We start from the raw sequence: 18947 nt of genomic DNA on the forward strand, positions 1-18947 counted from the left end.
AGGAAAGAAGGAAAGGAGGAAGGAAGGGAAGGACAGATGGAGGGAAGGAAAGAAGGAAGGGAGGGAGGAAGGAAGGAAGGAAGGACAGATGGAGGGAAGGAAAGAAGGGAAGGACAGAGGGAGGGAAGGAAGGGAGGAAGGAAGGAAGGAAGACAGAGGGAGGAAGGAAGAAGGAAAGGAGGAAGGAAGAAGGAAGGAAGGACAGAAAGAGGGAACATTTACCCTAACAGATGATCAAATGTAATAAGTTACATTACTTATTACTTATCTAAATAGAGTAACTAGTAACCTGTAACCTATCACGTTTCCATGGCAACCTGTAACCTATCACGTTTCCATAGCAACCTTCCCAACATTCCAACACCTACCTTCACTTTTCTCTGATGGCTTAGAATCATCCAGGCCACATAAACATGCATAGCGCACCATTTTCCTGGTTTCTGCAGAGCACAAAAAGAAAAAAAGAAAAAGAAAAAGAACCACACGATTATTATAATTATTATAATTACATTTATAATTGAATGAATCTTGAATGTTCAGCTTTATAAAGCCTTTTGCACACAGAGTCAGATGCTACTTCCTGTTGTCTTTGTCTTAATCTCACCACAAGGTTGGGGTTTCCCAGCTGGAGATAAGGTTACTCAGTAGGGCTTGAAAAGGCTGTTATAGCTCAGATTATTTTAGTCTGGTATTATTTTTTAAAAAGTAAGTAAGTGAGAAAAAAAAAAGCAAGCGCAGCAATACAAGAAAACCACAGGAGGGGGGGGGGGGGGGGGGGGGGGGAGAACAATAACCACATATATCTATAATTTCTACGTCTGAGAATATCTAACTGGGTGTGCAAGGGCAGAGAATAGACCAGTAGCAGTCGAGATTACAAGTGAGATTAGTGCAAAAGAGCGAGTGAAGCAGTGAGAAAAAAGTTTAAAAAAAATAAAAAAAATAAAAAAGAGGCTGAAGGTTTTTGAGGAGCCATAAAAAAAAAAAAAAAAAAAAGGATTCAGAAACATCTGTTTTTGCTTACATTACTGATTTTCAACGATGTCCCAAATGGATCAGTTAGCTACAAGAGAACAGAATCGTAAAAACCACTTTAATGAAAACATATCTCTCACTCTTCTTCTTCATCAGGAATAATTTGGGGGGCTTTAAAAAGGGGGGAGGGGGGGAGATTGGGGGGGGGTGGGGATTGTTTTTGCACCTCTTTACTGCTTTACTGACTAGGCCCACGTTTTGCAGCACAGCCTAGTCTAAAAAAATTAAAACCTAGCGTCCACATTGGTAGTTTTATAAAGTAATGATGGCAGCTTCTTGTTGTTAAGGGTAACGAGTCGTCCTCCCGGGTCAAATTGACCCCGTCTCTTTTGACTGTTCCTTCTTTCCTTCTTCTTCCCTCTTTCTTAAACTTTTCCTTCCTTCCTTCTTTCCCCTCCTCCCCTCTTTCTTTGCTCCCTCCTCCTTCCTTCCTTCCTTCCTTCCTCCCTCCCTCCCTCCTTACTCATTTCCTTCCTTCCGCCTTAGTCCTTTCTTTCCTTCCTGCCTTCCTTCCTTCCTCATTCTTTCCTCCCTTCCTTCTCTCCTAAATTCCTCCCTCTTTTCATCCTTATTTCTTTCCTTCCTTCCTTCCTTCCTTCTTAGTCCTTTCTTTCCTTCCTGCCTTCCTTCCTTCCTCATTTCCTTCCTCCCTTCCTTCTCTCCTAAATTCCTTCCTCCCTCCCTCCTTTCTCTCATTTCCTTCCTTCCTCCCTCACTCCTTTCTCCCCTTTCCTTCCTTCCTCCTGTCCTTCCTTGACCTGAGGACAACAGGAGGGTTAAGGGTAACGTGTGGTTTCTTACCCGGGGGTCTTTGGGCCATAACACGTGTTCATTTGTTGTATTACTCCACCTCTCAGACAACTTCCTGTCGTCCTCCCGGGTCAAATTGACCCGTCTGTTTTGACTGTTCCTTCTTTCCTCCCTTCCTTCCTCCATTCCCCTTCCTTCCTCCATTCCTTCCTTTCTTCCTTCCTCTTTTCTTTCTCCCTTCCTCCTAACTTCCTTCATTCCTTCTTTCCTCCATACTACCTTCATTCCTTCTTTCCTGTCCTTCCTTCTTTCCTTTCCTCCTTCCTTCCTTCCTTCCTCAATACTACCTTCATTCCTTCTTTCCTTTGTCCTTCCTTCTTTCCTTTCCTCCTTCCTTACTTCCATCATACTTACCTTCATTCCTTCTTTCCTCTGTCCTTCCTTCTTTCCTTCCTCCATACTATCTTCATTCCTTCCTTCCTTCCTTCATTCCTCTTTTCCTTTCTCCCTCCCTCCTAACTTCCTTCATTCCTTCTTTCCTGTCCTTCCTTCTTTCCTTTCCTCCTTCCTTCTTCCCCCATACTACCTTCATTCCTTCTTTCCTTCCTCTCTCCCTTCCTTCTTTCCTCCCTCCCTCCCTTCCTTTTCTCATTTCCTTCCTTCCTTCCTTCCTCCCTCCTTTCCTTCTTTCCTCACTCCCTCCCTTCCTTCTCTCATTTCCTTCCTTCCTTCCTCCCTCCCTCCCTTCCTTCCTTCTCTACTTTCCTTCCTTCCTCCTTCCCTCCCTCCATCCATTCCTCCTTTCCTTCCTTCTCTACTTTCCTTCCTTCCTCCTTCCCTCCCTCCATCCCTTCCTCCTTTCCTTCCTTCAGTGTAAACGCTCATAATGATGGCAGCTTCTTGTTCTTTTTGTCGTTGTTGTTGTAAAGTGTAACGTGTGGTTTCTTACCCGGGGGTCTTTGGGCTGCAGGTGGTGAGGCACAACACCGAGCCGAGCCGTTATATCAGGACCCGATCCCTGAGGGACAAGAGGCTGTCACACACACATAGCACAACAACATCAGGCACACAAACCTACTGATAAACAAGTCTACTCTGCTCTCCTTCACATCTGGATTCATTTGGCTCTTATTTCAAGTTTTAGTTAGAAACAGAAGGCGGAGAGGAGAGCTCAAGTCTTTCACCCGTTTTCCATTCATCTGCTGATGAGTTTCTGAAATTTAGTCCAAAATCTAAAAGAAAATTAATTTAAACTTAACTCTTTGCATACTGTTCAGGCTCATTTTCAAGAAGGGAGGAAGGAAGGAAGGACAGAGGGAGGGAAGGAAAGAAGGAAGGGAGGAAGGAAGGAAGGACAGAGGGAGGGAAGGAAAGGAGGAAGGGAGGAAGGACAGAGGGAGGGAAGGGAGGAAAGAAGGAAGGACAGATGGAGGGAAGGAAAGAAGGAAGGGAGGAAGGAAGGAAGGAAGGACAGAGGGAGGGAAGGAAAGAAGGAAGGGAGGAAGGAAGGACAGAGGGAGGGAAGGAAAGAAGGAAGGACAGATGGAGGGAAGGAAGGGAGGAAGGAAGGAAGGATAGAGGGAGGGAAGGAAAGAAGGAAGAAAGGAAAGAAGGAAGGACAGAGGGAGGGAAGGAAAGAAGGAAGGACAGATGGAGGGAAGGAAGGGAGGAAGGAAGGAAGGATAGAGGAGGAAGGAAAGAAGGAAGAGAGGAAGGAAGGACAGAGGGAGGGAAGGAAAGATGAAAGGAAGGAAGGACAGATGGAGGGAAGGAAAGAAGGAAGGAAGGAAGGACAGAGGGAGGGAAGGAAAGAAGGAAGGGAGGAAGGAAGGACAGAGGGAGGGAAGGAAAGAAGGAAAGGAGGAAGGGAGGAAGTAAGGAAGGAAGGCTCATTTTAGAGCTGTAAACACTCAGAGTTTACCCAATGTGACCCAACAGTATATTAAAAGGAAATAAAAGCACCTTTTTAAATGTTTGTGCATCTGATAAACATTCTTAAATATGCAAATGTACAAATATGAGCTGCATTTATAAAATAATTATCAAAATCAGCATTCAAACATGTTATATTCATCATATTCTATAAAAAAGAAGTGATAGTGAATGTCTTTTCTCCACAAGATTAATCGAATATTTATAAATGACTGATTAGGAGTCTGATGATACTTGTTTCTTTCTCTTAACCCTCCTGTTGTCCTCAAGTCAAGGAAGGAAGGGAGAGAAAGAAGGAAGGGAAGGAGGAAGGAAGGGAGAAAGAAGGGAGGAAAGGAGGAAGGAAGGGTGGAAGGTAGGAAGGAAAGGAGGGAGGGAGGAAAGAGAAGGAAGGAAGGAAGGAAGAAGGGTGGAAGGTAGGAAGGAAGGAAGGAGGGAGGGAGGAAGGCAGGTGGAAGGAAAGGAGGAAGGAAGGGAGGAAGGAAGGATGGACAGAAGGAGAGAAGGAAGGAAGGAAGGAAGGAAGGAAGGAAGGAAGGACAGAGGGAGGGAAGGAAAGAAAGAAGGAAGGAAGGAAGGAAGGACAGATGGAGAGAAGGAAGGAAGGAAGGAAGGAAGGAAGGAAGGAAGGAAGGAAGGAAGGAAGGAAGGACAGATGGAGAATCAGCGGCCGGCAGTCTGTCGACGTCACATTTTAGCTCCATAATTAGGAGTCTGATGATACTTGTGTTTCTGTGATTTCGGCAAAGAGTAGGTCAATTAAGAATTCCTTCTCTTATTAATACATGTTTTACTACGAGCCTGGACCAGGTCTGCATTCATAAAGATAATAACCAAGATTTGAACCCAAGTGCAGGAGGACTCTCTTTTACTTTCACAGGAAGGTCAGAAACTTCCACTAAAGTATTTTAACCCTTAAACAGACAACGTGCACCAGGAGATACACACTCTTTAACCTTCCTGTTGTCCTCCCGGGTCCTTCCTCTGTCCTTCCTTCCTTCCTTCCTCTGTCCTTCCTTCCTTCCTTCCTCTGTCCTTCCGTCCTTCCTTCCTTCCTTCCTTCCTTCCTTCCTCTGTCCTTCCTTTCTTCCTTCCTTCCTCTGTCCTTCCTTTCTTTCTTCCTTCCTTGCTCCCTCCCTTCTTCCCTGCTTTCCTTCCTACCTTCCTTCCTTTCTTCCTCCCTCCTTTCCTTCCTTCTTCCTTCCTCTTTCCTTCCTTCTTCCTTCCTTCCTTCCTTCCTTCCTTCCTTCCTTCTCTGTCTTCCTTTCTTCCTTCCTTCCTCTGTCTTCCTTTCTTTCTTCCTTCCTTGCTCCCCTCCCTTCTTCCCTGCTTTCCTTCCTACCTTCCTTCCTTTCTTCCTCCCTCCTTTCCTTCCTTCTTCCTTCCTCCTTTCCTTCCTTCTTCCTTCCTTCCTTCCTTCCTTCCTTCCTTCCTCCCTCCCTTCTTCCCTGCTTTCCTTCCTACCTTCCTTCCTTTCTTCCTCCCTCCTTTCCTTCCTTCTTCCTTCCTCCTTTCCTTCCTTCCTTCCTTCCTTCCTTCCTCCTTCCTCCCTTCCTTCTTCCTCCCTTTCCTTCCTTCTTCCTCCCTCCTTCCTTCCTTTCCTTCCTCCCTCCTTTCCTCCCTCCTTCCTTTCCTTCCTCCTTCCTCCCTCCCTCCCTTCCTTCCTCCTCCATCCCTTCCTCCCTTCCTCCTTTCCTTCCTTCTTCCTCCATCCCTTCCTCCCTCCTTTCCTTCCTTCTTCCTCCCTCCCTCCCTTCCTTCCTCCTCCCTCCCTTCCTTCTTCCTCCCTCCTTCCTTTCCTTCCTTCTTCCTCCCTCCTTCCTTCCTTTTCTTTCTCCCTCCTTTCCTTCCTTCCTTCCTTCCTCCCTCCTTTCCTTCCTTCTTCCTCCCTCCTTCCTTTCCTTCCTTCTTCCTCCCTCCCTTCCTTCTTCCTCCCTCCTTCCTTTCCTTCCTTCCTCCTTTCCTTCCTTCCTTCCTTCCTCCATCCCTTCCTCCCTCCTTTCCTTCCTTCTTCCTCCCTCCTTCCTTTTCTTCCTTCTTCCTCCCTTCCTTCCCTTTCCTTCCTTCCTTCCTTCCTTCCTTTAGGTGCAAATGACATAACTAGTAAGGCCTGTTTAAGGGTCAAGTATAATGTGTATAATGGCCAAACCAACTATTCTGAGTCTCTTATGTGTAATTCTGCAGACAGTGATGTAGACAGTGTGGCACCTTAGCCAGTAAAAGAAGAAGACTGCTAGGCTACATATAATAATACTACTACACACTAAGAGAGTCTGAATATGAACAGTATGTAAGGGTTAAGAGAAAAATGATTCAGTCTCTTGATACCTTCATAAAATCTGGCTGCAAGAGTTTTCACATATTTGACCCACTTAAAGTAATCCTGACTATAACATTAATATCATCTACTATATTTATCCATTCTTAGTCGACAAATTATATAAAAGATATATAACTGCAGCCAAAGAAGAGAAGCACCGAGCGTCTTTGTTCCGGTTGGGACTGACGCAGGTGAGACAAAGAAGCTCATTGACGACACTTCTTTAAAAAAAAGGATAATGATGTTTTCAGAGTTTAAATTGACTGACGACAAAGTTTTTATAACTTTGTCGTCATCGTGAAGCCGTAAATTAAATTACCCTCCCAAGTCCTTGTGATTTCTATGAAACACGCTTCGTATTTAGAGCTTTTTTTTTTTTTTTTCTAAATCAGCGTCACTCTGACTGATGTTACACCAGGTGAATGTGAGATGTGACTTCTAGTAGGCGTTCAGGTGAAAGTAACACAGTAAGACAGCAGGAGGAAGAGGAGGAGGAGGAGGAAGAGAAAGAACGAAGAAGAGGAGGAAGAGAAGAAGAAGAAGAGGAGGAAGAAGAAGAAGAAGAAGAAGAAGAAGAAGAGAAGAAGAAGAAGAAGAAGAAGAAGAAGAAGAAGAAGAAGAAGAAGAAGAAGAAGAAGAAGAAGAAGAAGAAGAAGAAGAAGAAGAAGAAGAAGAAGAAGAGGAGGAGGAGGAGGAGGAAGAAGAAGAAGAGGTGGGAGGAGGAAGAAGAAGAAGAGGAAGAGGTGGAGGAGGAAGAAGAAGAAGAGAAGGATGAGGAAGAGGAGAGCTTTTCTCACCTTTGGCTGAAAGGCTCCTTGCAGGGAGCTGAAAGGCCCGGCGGGAGGAATCACAGGCTGGATACTCGGCACTGAGGGCGGCGGCGGGTATTGTGGGAAGTACTAAAAATGACACACACACACACACACACACACACACACACATTTATAAACCTTTAAAACAGGAAACATGCAGGGGACACATACATTGATTATACCTTAATAGGGGGCAGCGTACTCTGGTGGAGATACAACTCATAAAAATCTGCAATGTACAAAATAGCTTTAAAATTATTTGTGGAAACGTTTACTTAGGTGCAGATGAGATAACTCGTAACATCAAAGTAAATAAAAAGTATATAAAAAGAATAATTAACATCTGATTTTGCCTGTTTAAGAGAGTCTTACACTGTAAAAGTAAAGAAGGGTTGAGTTTATCATTTTAATATGAGTTTATTAATGTGTCTCTGAGGAATGCTCATGTTAACTATATCCAGGGGGACGTGTGACCCTCGCGTGACGTGACTATTATAAATATTATATATGCAAATGTACTTGTTGGTTGAGGCTATTTGCTGTATATGGCTGTACTCATTTAAGTTGACATTTTTATTTTGTTGTTTTTTTAAATTGGGTTTTCATATAACTTCATTACATTCATCTCAGAGAACATATCACTCTGGTCCGTTACAGAATCCAATCCAAAATTTAACTACTAATTTTCAAATCCATACATGGTCGGACTCCTCGATATATCTCTGAAGTTCTCACATCCTATTAAGCACCAAGATCCCTAAAAACCTGATCAGTCTGTTGTTGTAGTTACAGGTTTAAAAAGGTCCAGAGTTAAGACCAAAGGAGGCCACGCTTTGACTGTAGTTGCCCCAAAAAGCTGTGGAACAAACTCCTCCTCAGTATCAAGTCACGGTTTCATTTTAAAAAGCTTTTAAAGACGCAGACAGGTGCACCTGGTAGGCATGGGCCGGTATGAGATTCTGACGGTATGATAACCTTAGGTAAAAATATCACGGTTTCACGGTTTCACGGTATTATGATTACGGCTATAAAATGTGATATTTTGAAATTTAAAAACAAAAAAAAAGTTGTTTTTTTTCCCATTGAACAGTCTTTTATTTTTAGTAAATATGTATTTAAAATAAAAAATAACTGAATTATTTCTAAATAAATAATAAAAAATAAAGTGCAGTCCTTTAACTGAGGCTAAACCTGCAACTCAAGTCACGACATCAATGAATTATATTTAGTGAAAAAAAAAAACACAAAATGCAAATAAATGCAATAACTGAACCTGTGGCTCAAGATCAGAACATAAATAATTGAAAAAAGTAAAAACACATCTAAGATAAATATAAATAAATAAATGCAGGCAGGAGCTTAAAACTGAATCTCAACAGTTTTTGGAGACTTGCTCACTATCATATAGGATGTATTTCCTCCTCGCGCTGCTACTGTCCGGGACCTTCTTCCTCCAAGCCGCGGCCGTCTGTGTTTTTACGGTAGCCGAAGTATAAATACAGCCGACTTGGCGCTTGTAGACGGGGGGAAAGTTCAGGGGGCTCGCCTCCTTTCAGCCATCATACAGCCTGCAGAGCTACCTGCTTGTAACAGCAACCGGAGGAGCGCTACTTTACGCTGCAGCTGCACGCTACCTGAGGGACCTCCACTCTCTCTCTGACGAGACGTCACATTAAAAAAAAAAACCCGCTCATACCGCAGGAACGGTGTGACGGAAGATTTTAGTGGTTTTGAAACCGTGACTTTTTCATACCGTGGTATACCTTGAAACCGGTAACCGGCCCATGCCTAGCACCTGGTAACTTCAGTGCTATAGAAATAAAGTTTATCATCATTATTATTAATTATCATCATCATCATCATCATCATCATCATCATCATCATCATCATAAAGGATCCTTCCCTCTTTTTTCCCAGGACTTGTTTTTATTTAAACCATCAGTTTCATACTCGCTCTACTCGTAGCTCTTCATCTTCATTTTCATGCATCTCTGTTTCTGTCTCTTCAGTTATTTTATACAGGACGGCCCAAAATATGGAATTTACCACTCTCATATTTAGTGAATTTATCCCTCAACAACAATTTAGAAAGAGCCTTGAAATCACTTATATTATCACTTTTGGGCTTCCTATCTAGTCTGAGTTCAGTGACTGTTTATTCATATTCATATTCATACGGAGGCTAAGTGACTTATTCTACTGTTTTTATTGGAGGGCTTTGTTTTTAGTTTGATAATGATAATATGCTTTTATACCTGAACATGAATTCTTGTGTTGTAATTGTGTGTTTGTGATCCTTTATTTGTTTGGAGAATGCTACTCTGAAAGCAATTGCAACCCTTCGAAGGTTTTTTTTTGGGCAATTCTCCTTCACATTGTTCTGTACTCATCATGACTCTGTTTTTTAATTTTAGTTTTTTTGAGTTAATAAACAAATGAGGTACTCACAGGGTGTCTGTACAGCCCGTCCATTTTGCCTGGATACTTATCAAACTAAAAAAAAAGAGACACACAGAGAGAAAGGAGGGGGGAAAAGAAGCAGTGCATGGGTTAAATAAAACATCTCATCTCATACAAAAAAAAACAAAAAACCCGGAGTCTGGTCCACATTCCAGCCTCGCAGGAATTTCAAGTACGACACAGATGTTCGGCATAACAGGCGGAGAGCATCTCACCAGAGGCGGTGCGGTAGGCGTGGGGTGCAGGAAGGGCGTGAAGTGTTGGTGCGTGTGCGTGTGTTGGTGCTGGTGGTTGTGCTGATGGAACTGGAAGGCCAGCGGGATGCTCGGCTGGTTCTGAGACGTCCGGCCAGACGATCCCGGCGTGGAGCCCGACGCCGACGGGCCTCCCGGCGTGGAGCGGCCGACGGCTCCGGAGTTGTTCTCGGCACCCGGGACACTGCGTCTGCCCTCGCGCTCTTGTGCGTTCAAGAAGTGGGAGTTTAAGTTCTGGCGCAGGATTTCCTGGTCTGGAGAGAAAAGGGAAAGAAAGAGACGTTATTTAGAGGAGGTGTGTTATTAAAAATGGAAACACTGTAACCCACTTTTTACTTTTAACTCTATTCATATATTATATCATCTGACACTTTCACTCACAGCACTTTACTTTTAACCCTCCTGTTGTCCTCGAGTCAAGGAAGGAAAGGAGGGAGGAAGGAAAGGAGGGAGGAAAGGAGGGAGGGAGGGAGGAAAGAAGGAAGGAGGGAAGGAAGAAGGATGGAAGGAAGAAGGGAGGAAGGAAGGAGGGAGGAAAGAAAGAGAGAAGGAGGAAAAGAAGGAAAGGAGGGAGGAAGGAAAGGAGGAAAGAAAGAGAGAAGGAGGCAAAAAAGGAAAGGAGGGAGGAAGGAAAGGAGGGAGGAAGAAGGAAGGAGGGAGGGAGGAAGAAAGAAAGAAGGAAGGAGGAAAGAAAGGAGGGGGGAAAGAAGGGAGGGAGGAAGGAAGGAAGGAAGGAAGGAAGGAGGGAGGTAAGAAAGGAAGGAGGTAAGGAAGGAAAGGAGGGAGGGAGGAAGGAAAGAAGGAACAAGTCAAAACAGACGGGGTCAATTTGACCCGGGAGGACGACAGGAAGGTTAAAGAAGCTACTTTTTACTTTTACTTCAGTACATTAACTCATTTTAAGTAACTTCTCTAAACCCAGTGGAGTGAATCATGCATATATAATCAAATATAATACAACGCTTCACTGCGGGGGGCTCGGTATGATCAGACATGAAGTGAAACAACTTCCTCATCAAACCCAGACAACCACCAGAGGAAGTCTGGGTTTGATTTATTTTAGCAGCGTCCGAGTGAATCACACCAACGGCTGAAATAGATCAACAGTCTGTCTCACAGCCGGAGGTCCACTGATGATGAGTTATGTTTGGCTCGTTAATCGGCAATAAGCGCCGATAAGATGTTTTAAGACGTTCTAATTAACACTGCCAATTAGTTGTATATACTTTTGTACATTACATTTTATTTGCTGTTTTATTATGTATAGTTTGTTCTTTATATTCTTATATTATATGTTGTTATCGTCACTGTGTGTAATGCTGCTGCAGCTGCTGCACTGTAATTTCCCAGCTTGGGATCAATAAAAGTATATCTATATCTTTATCTATATCTATAAACTATTAGAAACAGCAGATTTTACATAAAAGGTAAAGTAAAGTCAAGTAAAAGTAATTGTTTTTTTCTACTGTTATAAGAAGTTCAGTTCAGTTTTATTGTCATTCATACAAATAGTGAAATAACCTAAAAACCTAAATGATAATAAATAGGAAACACACAGGAAGCAGCATTAGGAACCAGACACAGAGCTGTTTTTAGTGCATCTAATTTGAATGAACAGGAAAAAAGGATGTTGAGTCTGAGCCACCAGGGTTATTATTATTATATTATAGTTTTGACATTTTCTTTACTTTTTATTTCTATTTAGTTTTTCAGTTTGCTTTTTTTTTTTAATTTCAGTTTAGTTTTAGTTAGTTTAACAAGTGATGAAGTAGTTTTAGTTGAGTTTTTATTTCGTTTAGTTTAGTTTTTACTGTTTCAGGTATTAGGAGGAGAGCCTTTGATTAGTAGAAGCTGTAAAGGATGAAATAATGCTGACACTGTGTTTGTTTATCTCTACAAGTCAAACGGAACACTATACAGTTACTATGGAAACACGGAACACTATACAGTTACCATGGAAACACGGAACACTATACAGTTACCATGGAGACAATGAAAAGAGAACTAAAACTAAGCTGATTTTATCTGCAATTCACTTCAGTTTTAGTCGTAGTCTTAGTTTTAGTGAACTATATTAACCCTGGTCTGTGCTATATTTTGCTGTCGTTTCGTAGCCGCAGCGGAGAGACAGATGAACCAGATGAAGATAACTCAAAAGGTTACACCAGATGACGACAGCTGAACCTGTTACTGAGAGCACAATAATAAAAAAAAAAGTCGATAAGTGATCAATCAAACCGCACGCTTAACAACCAGACCATAAATACTTAGGAAAGTCATATTTCCACCTGCTGAGTCCACACACACACACACACACACACACACACACACACACAGAGTCAGACACACACACACACACAGAGTCAGACACACACACACAGAGTCAGACACACACACACAGAGTCAGACACACACACAGAGTCAGACACACACACAGAGTCAGACACACACACACACACACACACACACACACACACACACACACACACACACACACACACACACACACACACAGAGTCAGACACACACACACACACACACAGAGTCAGACACACACACACACACACACACTCTCTCCTGGTATGTTTCACACAAACACAGCGAGCATTTTTAAGTGAAATGTTACAAATAAGCTCAAAAGGAAAAATGTCTCTGTGTTTAAGTTTAACTGTTCATATCGTCTTTCATTAATCTTAAAATCTGGCAAATTCTTTAAACTTTCAATATTTCTTTATAACTTTTTATTATTAGGGCCGGACTGACACCAGAAAGGAGTAAGGAGGGAGAGAGGGATGAAGAAAAGGGAGGAAGAAAAGGAAGGAAGGAAGGAAAGAAGGAAAGAAGGAAGGAAGGGAGGAAAGGAGTAAGGAGGGAAGAAAGAAAGGAAGGAAGGAAGGAAGGAGGAAAAGAGTAAGGAAGGAGAGAAGGAAGGAAAGGAGGAAAATAGGAAGAAAGTAAGGAGAGAACTAAGGAGAGAAGGAAGGAGAGAAGGAAGGAAGGAAGGAAGGAAGGAAGGAAGGAAGGAAGGAAGGAAGGAAGGAAGGAAAGGAGTAAGGAGGGAGGGAGGGAGGGAGGAATAGAGGAAGGAAGGAATGGCGGAAGGAGGAAAGAGGAAGGAAGGAAGTAAGGAGAGAAGGAAGGATGGAAGGGAGGAAAGGAGTAAGGAGGGAGGGAGAGAGGAAAAGAGGAAGGAAGGAAGGAAGGAAGGAACAGTCAAAACAGACAGGAGGACAACAGGAAGGTTAAATCTTCTCACAGATTGATATCAGCTGATTTATCGTCTCTCTCTCTCGCCTTTTAAAACTATTATCTATCAATCGATCGGTTGCCCCTAGTAACAGTAGCAGTGATCGGTTGCCCCTAGTAGCAGTAGCAGTGATCAGTTGCCCCTAGTAACAGTAGCAGTGATCGGTTGCCCCTAGTAGCAGTAGCAGTGATCAGTTGCCCCTAGTAATAGTAGCAGTGATCGGTTGCCCTTAGTAACAGCAGCAGTGAAAACAGTGAAAGGCGGCTCTCCTGTCTGACTGTACCTGCTGCCGTTGAGTGGGGAGGTACTTGTAGCAGAGGCGGAGGAGGAGGCAGGCCAGGCGAGGACGTGAACAGGGCCCCGGAGCCGGCTCGGGAGGGGGGTCGGAGGGGCCCTGAGGATCCTGCGCTGCGGATGTAGGGCAGAGACACACTGGTGGAGGGAGTCGGGGGCCGCATGGAGGACGAGGAAGACGCGACAGACGAAGCAGACGACGGAGGTTTGACTGGCGTGTTGCTCCTGAGAGGAAGAAGAAGAAGAAGATTAAAGAGAGTAAAAAATAAAAGCTTTTAAAATATAATTAACCCTTCAAAAAAAGTTCCTTAAGGACAAAAATGTGATAAAATAAAAAGATTGCCATAAAAAATGTTATACATTTATATTATTTTCCACTTTCTATTAAGTCCTGATAATAAATATCAAATATTATTTCAGATTTCAAGATTTTAACCCTTTAAATGCAAAGAATGAATTATTTTCCATGTAATGTCAAGGAAGGATAGAAGGAAGGGATGAGGAAGGGTGGAAAGAAGGAAGGAAGGGGGAAAGGAGGAAAAGAGGAAGGAAGTAAGGAGAGAAGGAAGGAAGGAAGCAAAGGAGTAAAGAGGGAGGGAGGAAAAAAGGAAGGAAGGAAGGAAAGTAGTAAGGAGGAAAAGAGGAAGGAAGGAGAGAAGGAAGGAAGGAAGGAAGGAAGGAAAGGAGTAAGGAGGGAGGCAGGGAGGAGGGAAGGAAAGAAAGGAGGAAAAGAGGAAGGAAGTAAGGAGAGAAGGAAGGAAGGAAGCAAAGGAGTAAAGAGGGAGGGAGGAAAACAGGAAGGAAGGAAGGAAAGTAGTAAGGAGGGAGGGAGGGAGGGAGGGAGGAGGGAATGAAGGAAGCAAAGAAGTAAGGAGGGAGGGAGGGAGGAAAAGAGGAAGGAAGGAAGGAAAGGAGGGAGGGAGGGAGGAGGGAATGAAGGAAGCAAAGGAGTAAGGAGGGAGGGAGGGAGGAAAAGAGGAAGGAAGGAAGGAAGGAAGGAAAGTAGTAAGGAGGAAAAGAGCAAGTAAGGAGAGAAGGAAGGAAGGAAGGAAGGAAGGAAGGAAGGGAGTTTTTACTAAATGCAAAGTGAATTATTTTGGGAGGGAAATAAAGCTAAAATGTTTTAAAGCTCTGGCTCTAAAATTAAAGCCCAGAAAACAGGAAGTTATGGAAGAGTCATTTTTTTTTAGCATGGGGGACAAAAAATGTAGTTATAATGGATTTCAATGGGGAACAATTCTTCTCCCTAAGGATCCCAAAGGAACAATTTTGTATTATAGACCTATTATAAATGATTAATTGAAATAACAAATATATGTGTTTAAAATAATGTCCTTGGAGAATTTAAAGCCATATGCAAATCATCAACCATAAATGTAGCTCTCCCTGAGTGTCAGACCTGTTGTAGATCGAGTGAGACCGTCCAGGCAGAGTGAGGAAGGGTTTGGGTTTGGAGAGCGGCGGGCTGCCGTTGTGGTGGCGGCCGCCGTTAGTGTTCATCGGGCCGTGGCGGGGCATCGTGCCCGAGGCGGCGATCGGGGAAGGCAGGCAAGAGAAGGGGGCAGACGAGGTAGAAGAAGCGACGGGCTCTGGGAAATGCGGCTCCAGGTTTTTCTCCTGACTTCGCTCCAGGCCGGAAACTCTCGGGGTCACCATCAGCCGGGAGACGCCGCTGCGGGCCTGGAGAGGGGGGCAGCTTTTGCCCATGGATGTGCCCATGTTTGAGGGGGCCGGCTCCGCGACTATAAAAGAAGAAGAAAGAACGAACATCAATCAGAGCGACATAAGAAGGACCTCAAACCTCCAAAAAACATGTGGAGAGTTATAAAGGAGGAGTTCTCTAAATGAATTTCATATGAGGAGGAAAGTTCAGATTCATACTATCAGTCTAAGTCCGCCACATGCAAGCTGCACTTTTACCACATTTAACTAAATAAAAAGAAACACCACCAAGATTTGAGAGTAACGGTCATTTTGAAACGGAGCTCCTGCATTTGACGTCACACTCCTCCTCTCCTCCTTTCTATACGATCTACGATTCAATTTAACATGATGTAATTTCACAGTTTCTTTATTTTAGTATTTTACACTGCTGCCCTCACACATGAGGATCTTTAGGGAGTGACTGTTCCTCCCTTCCTCCCTCCTTCTTTCCTCCCCCTACCTCCCTCCTTCCTTCTTTCCTCCATCCTTCTTTCCTCTATCCTTGTTTCCTTCCTTCCTCTCCCTACCTTGCTTCCTTCCTTCCTCTCCCTACCTTGCTTCTTTCCTCTGTCCTTCCATCCTCTTTTCCTTTCTCCCTACCTCCCTCCCTCCCTCCTTCCTTCCTTCGTCCTTATTTCCTTCCTTCTTTCCTCCCTCCCTCCTACCTTCCTCCCTCCTTCCTTCCCTCCCTTCTTTCCTCCCTCCCTTTCCTTCCTTCTTTCTTTCCTCTCTCCCTTTCTTTCCTTCCTTCCTCCCTTCCTTTCTCCCTCCCTCTTCCCTTCTTCCTCCCTCCCTCCCTCCCTCCCTCCTTCCCTTCCCTACAGGACAACAGGAGGGTTAAGGTGTGACTAAGCTGTGGTTAAAGATCATGGTTTGGGTTAAAATCATCGCTGGAGACAAGTTTTCAAACTCCTTAAAGATATGCAACCTTTGTTGTCATGGCAACAGTGAATACCACAATTAACTGAACTGACACGAGCAAGATTAGGTCGATTAGCGTTTCTAAATGTCGGTTTGGATTATTTTTCGATTAATTGCCCAGACCTAGCGTCGTGCCCCCCCCCCCCCCCCCCCACCCCTTTGCTTTTCACTTATATATTTATAATATATAATAATGTCCTCAGCAGTGTAATAAATGTTAATAAATGTTTGTATTGAAATGGTTTTGTCTGTTTTTTCCTTCTTCATACAGAAACTCACAAGTCACTTCTAGCTAAATCCAACTTTTCAGGTCATATTGTTCATCGCTGTGTGTTTTTAACGTTTACAGATCCTTTTACTCCAAATCTCCGCCACCTCGTCATCGTCCCTTTGAACGACACAAGAATGAAGACAATCCACCGTCTACTTGGCTAATTTTCTGTTGAGATCTAAATTTAGCCTGCTGAGGGACCGACTGACACATCAGTGAATCGTCTCGTAGTGAATCTCTCATCGTACCTTTCCTTGTGCTGACTGTGAACACTGGATCCATGTCGTTGTCGGAGGCCTAAATGACGAACACAAAACATGAGATTTAATTAGATTACTGAACATAATCCAACATATTAGCTACCAAGAAAAGGTTGAAAATGTGACAGTTTCTCTTTATAAAAAGCAGAAATTGAGTTTAAATAGTATTCAGCGTCACACGTTCATGTCCTTATAAGGAAAGACGGTAATTAACTGATCAGGTTTTAAGTATTTATTACTTTTATTTAGATGTTCAAGTTCTCTTCTAATAAAGTCAAAGTTTCTTAACCCTCCTGTTGTCCTCAGGTCAAGGAAGGATAGGGAGGAAGGGATGAGGAAGGAAGGAAGGGTGGAAGGGAGGAAGGAGGGAAGAAAGGAAGGAAGGGAGTAAGGAGGGAGGGAGGGAGGAAGGAAGGAAAGTAGAAAAGAGGAAGTAAGTAAGTAAGTAAGTAAGGGAGGAAGCAAGGAAGGACAGGAGTAAGGAGGGAGGGAGGGAGGAAAAGAAGAAGGAAGGATAGAAGGAAAGGAGTAAGGAAGGAGGGAGGGAGGGAGGAAAAGAGGAAGGAAGGAAGGAAGGAAGGAGTAAGGAAGGAAGTAAGTAAGGAAGGAAGGAAAGTAGTAAGGAGGAAAAGAGGAAGGAAGGAGAGAAGGAAGGAAGGAAAGGAGTAAGGAGGGAGGGAGGGAAGGAGGAAAAGAGAAAGGAAGGAAGGAAAGTAGTAAGGAGGAAAAGAGGAAGGAAGGAAGGAAGGAAGGAAGGAAGGAACAGTCAAAACAGACGGGGTCAATTTGACCCGGGAGGACGACAGGAAGGTTAAATCTTCTCACAGATTGATATCAGTTGATTTATCGTCTATCTGAAGTAATTAATTGTAATTAATTGATTAATTGAGGTTATTAAAAGTGAGCGGTACTCACCTTGTCTCCTGTATCACTCTCCGTGTCACACTAGAGGAAGAGACAGAGGAACATTTGCATCTATTAGAATATATTTGTTGACAAGAACAAGATTGAAATAAATGATGCATGAAAAACAGGATGTTCAGTACAATAAAGAAACTTACGATGTAGCCAGTCTCCAGAGGATGTCCCTAGATTAAATAGAAAGTATTATATTAGCTCCAGTAGGTTTTAAAGGTTGTAAAAGAGGATAAATGGAAAGAAAGTGTTATACTTTAAAAGTGATTAAACTTTAAAAAAAGGAAACATATCTTTATATAAAACAGTATTTCCTGGTTGTATGAATAACCTCCTGTTGTCCTCGAGTCAAGGAAGGAAGGGAGGAAGAAGGAAGGAAAGGGGGGAGGGAGGGAGGGAGGGAGGGAGGGAGGGAGGGAGGGAGGGAGGAAAGAAGGAAAGGAAGGGAGGGAGGAGGGAGGAAGGGAAGGAGGGAGGGAGGAAAGAAGGAAAGAAGGGAGGAAGGAAGGAGGAAGGAGGAAGGAAGAAGGGAGGAAGGAAGGAGGGAGGAAGGAAGAAATAAGGGAGGAAGGAAGGTAGGAGGGCGGGAGGGAGGGAGGAAGGGAGGAAAGAAGGACAGAGGAAAGAAGGGAAGAAGGAAAGGAAGAAGGAGGGTAGGGAGGGAGGAAGGAAGGAAAGGAGAGAGGGAGGAAGGAAGGAAAGGAGGGAGGAAGGAAGGCAGGAAAGGAAAAAAGGAAGGAAGGGTGGAGGAAAGAGGGGAGGAAGGAAGGGAGGAAAGGAAAAAAGGAAGGAAGGACAGACAGAAGGAAGGGAGGGAGGAAGGGAGGAAAGAAGGATGGGAGGAAGGAAAGAAGGAAGGAAGGGAAGAAGGAGGCTAGGGAGAGAGAAAAGAGAGAAGGAGGGAGGAAGGACAGACAGAAGGAAGGGAGGAAAGAAGGAACAGTCAAAACAGACGGGGTCAATTTGACCCGGGAGGACGACAGGAAGGAATGACTATAAACCAGTTAAACCAGCTTCAGAAATGTAAAACACACAGCGACTGTTTGATTAAGACTAAACTCAACAAGATGAACGTCGATAATAAAACCCCAAAAGATTAAACAAAGCTTTCTTCCTCGTCACGTCAGGAGGAGTCATCACAAGTCACTCGGCCGCTCACCTCGATCTTTCTCCTCTTGTTCCGGCTCTTCCAACAGCTGCTGGAGTAGCTGTGTGGAGCTCCTTCCTCCGGCTCGGAGAGAGGACCTCCGCCATTCTCCTCCGGGCCTCTCTTCCCCTTGTTCCTCCTCCCCAGCATGTCGCTACGCTGGGTGGGCTTCAGAGAGCAGTCCATCTGATGGGAGAAAGAAGAGAGAGAGAGAGGGAGGGGTGGGGGGGGGGGGGGGGTAAATTAGTGTTTTATATGTTTATCAATAATCATGAAGCTACAGGCTGATACAAAGGAGGTTACATCTGAAGTCACACCTTTAAGATTTTCCCTCATTTTTTAATATTTAACATGTTACTGAATACATATATTGCTGTTTTTAATTCTTTAAAATCAATATATGTGTTTATATATAGTAAATAAATCATGATGTGGGCTTAAATGGAGTCACAGTACCAATTAAACTCACTTTATTCATCAAATATCTTATTTTATATTCTAAAATCTACATGAACTAATGAATACATTTTACAATGAGAGATAAATGTTGCTTTATAAGAAATGATCTCCCTTATTAATCATGTCAGTATCCATGACAACACAAGGAAGGAAGGAAGGAAGGAAG

General features: G+C 43.5%; 1 protein-coding gene across 3 annotated transcripts; it reads right to left on the reverse strand.

Moving 5' to 3' along the window:
• Positions 1-297: 297 nt before the first annotated feature.
• On the reverse strand, positions 298-18488 carry LOC128354812 (autism susceptibility gene 2 protein-like). 3 transcript variants are annotated; one of them, XM_053314963.1, is made up of 12 exons: positions 18335-18488; positions 17322-17348; positions 17176-17205; positions 16249-16297; positions 14504-14846; positions 13094-13329; positions 9525-9817; positions 9298-9342; positions 6835-6936; positions 2735-2803; positions 1025-1063; positions 298-440 (listed from the first exon to the last, which is right to left on the reverse strand). In XM_053314963.1, the coding sequence occupies exons 1-12, from the start codon at positions 18470-18472 to the stop codon at positions 300-302; spliced, it is 1512 nt and encodes a 503-aa protein (XP_053170938.1). In that variant the 5' UTR covers positions 18473-18488; the 3' UTR covers positions 298-299. The 3 variants fall into 3 exon arrangements, with proteins under 3 accessions (XP_053170938.1, XP_053170937.1, XP_053170939.1); XM_053314962.1 differs by having other exon boundaries at positions 2735-2818; XM_053314964.1 differs by lacking the exon at positions 1025-1063 and having other exon boundaries at positions 2735-2818.
• Between the last annotated feature and the right edge of the window lie 459 nt (positions 18489-18947).

This window comes from Scomber japonicus, unplaced genomic scaffold, assembly GCF_027409825.1.
Source record: "Scomber japonicus isolate fScoJap1 unplaced genomic scaffold, fScoJap1.pri scaffold_631, whole genome shotgun sequence".
In the NCBI taxonomy this organism is placed as follows: domain Eukaryota; kingdom Metazoa; phylum Chordata; class Actinopteri; order Scombriformes; family Scombridae; genus Scomber; species Scomber japonicus.

What these genes read in the sequence shown, in the direction of transcription:
- LOC128354812 (XM_053314962.1), bottom strand. Translation starts at nt 18,472, where the DNA reads ATGCTGGGGAGGAGGAACAAGGGGAAGAGAGGCCCGGAGGAGAATGGC. An exon ending in CACAGTCAGCACAAGGAAAG is followed by an intron (nt 14,847 to 16,248) that starts GTACGATGAGAG and finishes CTTCTTTTATAG; the next exon opens with TCGCGGAGCCGGCCCCCTCA. An exon ending in CGCCTACCGCACCGCCTCTG is followed by an intron (nt 9,343 to 9,524) that starts GTGAGATGCTCT and finishes CTTTTTTTTTAG; the next exon opens with TTTGATAAGTATCCAGGCAA.